A 7,385-nucleotide genomic window follows, 5' to 3' on the forward strand; every position below is an offset into this window, starting at 1 on the left:
TATTAAAACTACTTCGTAAAACAATCAATCTTAATAATAAAGCATTTCGCCATACGTTCTTTCAAGAACATAATAAGGTCTTGTTTTGTAAACTGGCATAGGGCCTATTCTATTTTTTTAGTAAATGTTTTCTCATACACGATTTCTAACAAAATGTACTACTGGAAAACTACTGGAGTTATTTACTGTACCCATGGAGGAATTCCTCCATGTCGTACCTACTGTAGGTAGGCTAGGCCACTCTATATAGGCCTAGTACTGCAATACTTGTTTCATGAACCAGGATTACAGAATGCTATCATTCAATGAATGGTCATGAAAGAGTTCATTCATGCACCACAATGGAGGATGGAGATTGTCCTTAAAGTTGTTTACAGCTACCTGATTTTCTTTCATTCCATAAATAATGACCTTCTGTCCACCCAGGGTTGTACCTCCATGACCAGTTAATGCCAAAAGTGTATGTACTGTACCTCAGCTCAAATGACACTTTATAAAATATTTTACTGTAAGATACAGGTCTCCCTCCAATTAAAGACCACTTTTGGGACCAGGGTTTCCATGGTCTTTTGCAGCTTTGGTCTCTAATTTAAAAGAGTAATGATAAAAGACATTTGCAAATTGAGGACCACAAACAAGTGATCTGTAATTGGAGGTGGTCTTTAATTGGAGGGGTCTTTAATTACAGGAAGAACTATTATTTATATTTGATTGATTTATGATTGGTCTTTGATAGATTGCGAGCCTCTTCGGTTCTGTTTATTGGTTTGAAGGGCCTTGGTGCTGAAGTTTGCAAGAACATTGTTCTCTCTGGTATTAAATCAATAACACTAATGGATCATAACAATGTTACAGAAGAAGATTTCTGCTCCAACTTTCTTATCTCATCCAGAGAAGACATTGGTAGAAATGTAAGTATTTCTGCCAACACTAAATTTTTCCAGCAGCCAACAAGGATGGCATGTTTGAAATTCCTAGACTGTAATTTTTTTTATTAATGTCAATTTGGGTCACACATTAAATGGCAACATATTTTTTTAAATATACTGTACTGTTAATTTTGTGTTATGGCATAGCAAGACATATTACAAAGAAACAAACAAACATTAGGAATACAAAAACAAAAATACATCTCAGTCTAATGGGAGAACAGTAAACAGGGTCCTATATTTACAGTTGTCTCATCACCCAAGAGATGATCTAAATTACTGTATATAGGGAGAGTACAATATTAAAAATTGTCTGTGTGACAACCATTATTCTTACTTTAAAGAAACATGTACTAAATACTGTATTAAGGAAGAGAAGGCCATTGTTAACATTAATCCTGACGAAGAGAATTGTTGTAAATATTTAGAAGGTGCAATCAATCATGAGTGACCCATATCATACTGGTAAAAGTAACTTCAGTTTAATGTCACAAAGCCAGCCAACAGTTCAGATCCATCTGCCACAACAACTACAGTAGATCATCCTTTGTCCATCTGCAATCAGAGTAGTCAACGGTCTATGACATGATAGGTTTTTTTTTTTACTTTACCCCGAAACCTTGAAATACATGGTTGGTGTCCGGCGGGGGGTAATTTTACAGTAGTTTTTTTTTTTTTAACAATAGTATTTTACATTAGTTAATTACATTAGTTAAGCCTAATATTCAGTTTTGTTCGGCAGGGGATAGTCTATTACCTGATGATATTGTTACATAGTTGCTTGTTGTTATATATTTCTGTTATTTACAGTTATTTACTGTATGAGCAGATTCTTGCACTTGTATTTCTATGTAAAATGTTTTTTACAAAGGAAAAATATATATATATATATACTAAATACTGAAAAGGAGCATGTTTGAAGGATAATTTGATGTTCAAAATAATATATTGCTACTTGTTTGTAGTGTTATACAGAACAATACATACTTTAAAACAAATTACATATATGCACTGTACTGTACATGATGAACTCCACAATTTTCAAAAAAAAGGAATGTTAGGGGCAAGTTAAACTTATTAAGGGCAAGTTAAACTTATTAAGGGCAAGTACAATGATGCCTACTTGCCCTGCTGACCACTAAGAAAAATCTTAATATGGGATCCTGAGTAAATGTCTAATATTATTATTATTATTATTATTATTATTATTTATTACATGTATCTGTTTTCCCTATAGAGGGCAGAAGCATCAGTAGAGAGAACACAGGAGCTGAACCCAAATGTAATGGTCACTGCAGATACTGATAGTCCTGACCAAAAGCCAGACAACTTCTTCGAGCAATTTGATGTCGTCTGTGCTACATGCTGCCCTCGTGCTACCATCTTCAGACTTAATAACATCTGCCATGATAAAGATGTCAAGTTTTTCGCTGGTGATGTCTTCGGTTTCTACGGCTACATGTTTGCCGACTTAAATGAACATGAATTTGTTGAGTAAGAATTTTTTTTCAAATTTATTTTAGTACCTAAAGTCAAGTAAAAAAAAAAAGTAGTTTCTCGTTCTAATATTTTGAAAACAGGAAAATGAGGGCACTCTTTTTTTACTCCGAGTTGGCAAATCCAAGATGGTTGATGGGAAACAGCTTCTACTTTCTCACATTTACAAAGTAGACACATTGAAAAGCAAATAAAAGAAGCACTAGACATGATGATTTAATTGATTATTAAAGATACATTAAATGATTAATAAATGTTCCTGTAATATGAAACATACAAAATATAGTTGTAATAACATAAATATGTTTTTTAACTTTGTTTCAATTTTTAGAGAAAAACCAAAAATGGTTGAAAAAGAAGACTCTAAAGGTGTTAAGCGACTAACAGCTGACGATACAGAAACAGTTGTTACAAAGAAGACGTTTTCTTATTGTCGCTTTAAAGATGCCCTAGAAGTCGATTGGTCGACAGAGAAGTACACAAAAGCATTGAAAAGAGCATCAGATGTATACTTCATAATGCAAAGTGAGTTTAAAAGCTAAATAGTATTTATTCCATGAAGTAATCATGTTGACATTTTATTATTATATTCGTTATTATTTATCATCATTTTTTTATGCACTTGACAATTGTAGTTCCGGCGTAGGCCTAATTTCTGTTTTGATATTGAATAATTAAATTCTATAAATCAGTTATAAAGCTATCAATAAATTATTTTCTTTTTCTATGATCAGTCTGTCAGTACTGATCATAGAATTTCCATGGAAATCTGCTTAGTGATAGGCATGCGTAGTGCTTCCATCAAGCAAGCTCACCTCTTTGGCCTAGCTCTCGCAGTAAAAAATGTTTACGCTTGAAAAATGTTAAGATTGTTTCATCTTTTCTGAAAAGTTCTACTAATGTTCCGTGATAAATTTGGAAGAGATCCACAACCAAGCAACCTTGAAAATGACCGAACTGAATTGCATCGGTTACGGGACGAAGTCCTGGATATGCTAAAAGTCAAGTCTGATCCTGTTGATGACAACTTCAGTGGGTAAGTGGGCGAGAAATAAATACTTACTTGAAAATAAAAAGATGAATGAAAAAAAAACCTATAACTGTGGCAAATACAAGCCAAAACAGTCATTTGTTGCAAAAATTGATTTTAGTTATTAATACAGGGTTACACCTAGTAAAATGAGAGCTATAAAATTGAAAAAGAATCATTTAAATCCAACATTTCATTATGAAGTTACAGGAGTTTAAACATACAGTTGTTTAAAGAACAATATTTGAGAAATCAGCCTTCAAACTTTATGATTTTGGGCATTTCTCAAGCAGAAACCATCACCAAATCATTGAAATGTATAGTTTTACCATTGAAAATGGAGAAAATAACAGCATAGCATGATATAAAGTTTAGTTTAGCATAATAAAATAGATTTAAAAAAATTGACATTTCCAGCCTGTTTTGGCCATTAAACAGGATTTGTGACAAGTGACTTGTTTGCCACAAATACATATCCCAAACATATTAGTGAGATAAGAAGTGTATAAATTAAATGAGAAAAACCAATTAATGAATGATTGAATGAATGAATGATTTAATCTTTTTTTTTATTATTTCACTTTTCCAAACATGTCTACACTTGTTTTTACAGTGCATAGAGACATCTGTATTTTTCACTTTATAAATTTAGAACCATTAACCTTTAATCTAAACAACTATAAAATATTATAATGCTGCTGCAAAATAATAACACAAATAATTTTTTATAAAAAACAAATTTTTGTATTTTAAGCTTTTATTTATTCTATGTAGTTTTCAGACATAAAATGTCATTAGAACTGAACAATGTCAAAATAACTACAAATAATACAAAACTTGTTGCACTTTTGCTACTGTCTTTTGTGTATACAGTACTGTTTCGTATACAGTACTGTTTCGTATGGCAGACTATAATATAACATAGAGGTCTATCTATGGATGTGATAAAAATTTAATTAATTTATCAAATTCTTTTATCTTTTTTGTATATTCAGTCATTGTGCTGCTGAGCTTAGCCCAATCTGTGCCATTGTTGGTGGGGTCATGGGTCAAGAAATTATCAAGGTATGATTCTATACATCATCATTAGTACATTATGCATCAAATCAAATAAATGAAACTAATTAACGGCATGTTTGGACCTGTCATCCTCAGGCAATAATGCTTATACTATTAAAAATTTATATTCTACCAGGCAGATGGGGGAACTTCATCACTGAACGAACAAACAACTCATTGCATTATCACTCTTTTATTTTGATTGCTATATTCATGACTTACCATAGTATTCATGACCTTTATATACATGACTTGCCTTAGTACTTGCTTGTTAATCATACATCTGTCCGGTAGTATATGAATTGGTAGTGGCATAAGCATTATTGCCTGATGATTACGTGCGACACGTCGAAACATGTTAATTAGTTTCCAACATTTATTATTTGATATATGAGGGTTGCTATTCCAAAACCAGCATACTGTTGCTAAATGTTAAACTGAGTAATTAGCATTAGAATGTGACAGTATTGTATACTTTAGTACAGAGAACCTGTAATACTTTTACTCATAACTTTGGCAATAGTAGTATTTTAAAGCTTATAATTTTTTTTGTTTTGGTCACTGATGTTGATTTTAGCATGACAAGCTACATATTAATATATATTAATATATATTAATATTATTAAATTTATTTTAATATCATAATCATCATAACCACCTTTAGATATGTACACATTGATGTTTTTCATAAGCTAGGATGTAGTAATATAACATCACATCTAAAATGAAAATTGAATTATTTCACTTGTTTCAGGCTGTGTCGTGCCGAGATGTACCGCATAACAATTTTTTTTTCTTCAATGGATTGAATAGCGCAGGAATAGTAGACTGTATTGGAAGTTGAAGTCCAAACAGTTGAGGACAGTTGGTGTTTTCATTCACTGAGTTGATGGATTTAAAGAATGCTCTTGTAGCATTTTAAGATCTAATATCTTCACTAGAATTGTTATTATGAAATGACAACAGCACTTTTAACATAACCTAACATTAACATAACATTAACTATAGCATTTATAACTAAGTAGCTGTAACATTTATTGGCAGGGCTTTCACAAAGTGGACTAGAATTGTTGAATGGGTTGTAACTTATAAATCAAATACACTTGTTTAGTCAACCATTATGTAATTATGTTCAGGTAAAAACCTGTTTACCTTTCCTTCTTTCACACCCACCTCCCCCGCCTCTCAGCTCTTCCTTTTTCTGTTTTGTTAACTTTGATTTCTTTTAATAGACTACTCAATTACAGTAAAAGTACAGTATTTTTAATATTTTTATATAATATATTTGAGGCATCCTGTAATTGGCTTTTTGCTGTTGGATTGAATAAATAAAATGCAGTTTGCAAGAACAAAATTTGATAAAAACTACTTGTCTTCACATTTTATCCTGTTGGTAAATGACAAATGTCATAACCACTTGGGCGTAGTGATCCAAGCACCTTCCAATGTTTAATTCGAACCTTCAATTCGATTAGATTAAAATATTGATTAATGTCATTTGGTACTTAAATGATAGCGAATTAAAGGGGACATTGAATTGCGGGTGCACAGGTGAAAAACAGAAGTTGCTGTATAGCACTGTGAACATATAACAAATAGTTAAAGTACAGTATAAATTATGTTTAGCACTTAGCCCACTGCTCTTTCCAATTATCATAGACTGCCTGACAAAGGGAGTGAGGCACCATGGGAGATAATGTTTGCAGATGGTGTGGTGCTGTGTGCGGAGACAAAAGGCAAAGTGGAGGAGAGGGTGTTTGTGGGACAAAGGTAAAAAGGTGGGCAGGATAAAGACAGTATCTGTGTATGAGAGTAGGAGCAACTGATGTGGTGATGCAAGGGGTTACAGTAACAAAAGCCACTGAGTATAAATTTGGTGGGACAAATATTTCTCAACAAAAGAGTAGTTCTTTTCAGAACTATGAACGTGTTGTACTGCGGGAATATACTGTATATGGTAGTGTAACAGGGGTATAAGAAGCCTGGAGAGAACATAGGATGACGGTGACGAATATGACTGAGTTCCTTCTAGCTAGCCTCGCTTCATAGCGCAAATCGAAAGCGCCCTATTGTTTAGGCTCATGAGCCTAAACAACATTCAGACAATTCTCATCCTGAGAACGCGTCGAACTCGGAGCGTAGACGTGGGTGCTGCAGTTGTTTTAAGACGCTATTTGGTTTATTTGATGATGTTCAACGCAACTCATTGGCCGAGTGACATTTTGATTGCCCCAGATGCCAGAGTGTACTCGTCACAAAGCAATGTTTTTTTGGGAAATGCAATTGTTATAATCAACGTTATCTTTTTCCCACTTTTACCGTAACAATGTAGTAAATCATTAACACACAATAGAATTGTATCAGATTAGACGAAAATGAATAATATTTGGTATATTGTATATTATTGGTCAGTATGTCCTTATTTAGAATCATGTTATTCATTTTAAAAATCAAAATATATCAGTGGAGTAAAAAGGAAAAAACGAGTACACTTAAAAACGTCTTACGTTGGTGATGTTAAAATTGCCTTGTGAAATATGTGTTTTTTTTTATAAGCAACTAGATTGTTATTCAGAAATTTCTAAGACAAATTGAAAGAAGAAAACTGCATTTCTGATGCTCCAGAAATGTGAGACGACCAAAAACACTTTATTGTTAGATTAGTATTGCCACTTCGAAATGCCTAGCTCTTCTATTGTCCATTATAGAAATTTATTTATGAAATAACGTTTATGTTTTTTAAAAACACAGTTGGCCTACCTTGGTAACAGGCCAAAGCGGAACTTCTTATCGAAACAATGACTTGTTCTTGGTTTTTTGAAAGATATAATTAAACTTCCTCTATATTCGTTTAATAATAGTTGGAATTG

The 7,385-nt window shown here is 32.6% G+C and overlaps 1 protein-coding gene across 1 annotated transcript in view; it reads left to right on the forward strand.

Moving 5' to 3' along the window:
- Window positions 1-5,880, forward strand: part of LOC117099951 (SUMO-activating enzyme subunit 1-like) — an 8,361-nt gene extending 2,481 nt beyond the window's left edge. The window contains exons 2-7 of the mRNA XM_033239486.1: window positions 737-911; window positions 2,167-2,423; window positions 2,758-2,951; window positions 3,318-3,462; window positions 4,452-4,521; window positions 5,270-5,880. Of these exons, the coding sequence (XP_033095377.1) occupies window positions 737-911; window positions 2,167-2,423; window positions 2,758-2,951; window positions 3,318-3,462; window positions 4,452-4,521; window positions 5,270-5,359 (931 nt within the window). The 3' untranslated portion in view covers window positions 5,360-5,880. The remainder of the gene's footprint in view (window positions 1-736; window positions 912-2,166; window positions 2,424-2,757; window positions 2,952-3,317; window positions 3,463-4,451; window positions 4,522-5,269) is intronic.
- Window positions 5,881-7,385: the final 1,505 nt, after the last annotated feature.

Source organism: Anneissia japonica, unplaced genomic scaffold (assembly GCF_011630105.1).
Source record: "Anneissia japonica isolate Jap-2015-1 unplaced genomic scaffold, ASM1163010v1 scaffold1931_len244811_cov162, whole genome shotgun sequence".
Classification (NCBI taxonomy): domain Eukaryota; kingdom Metazoa; phylum Echinodermata; class Crinoidea; order Comatulida; family Comatulidae; genus Anneissia; species Anneissia japonica.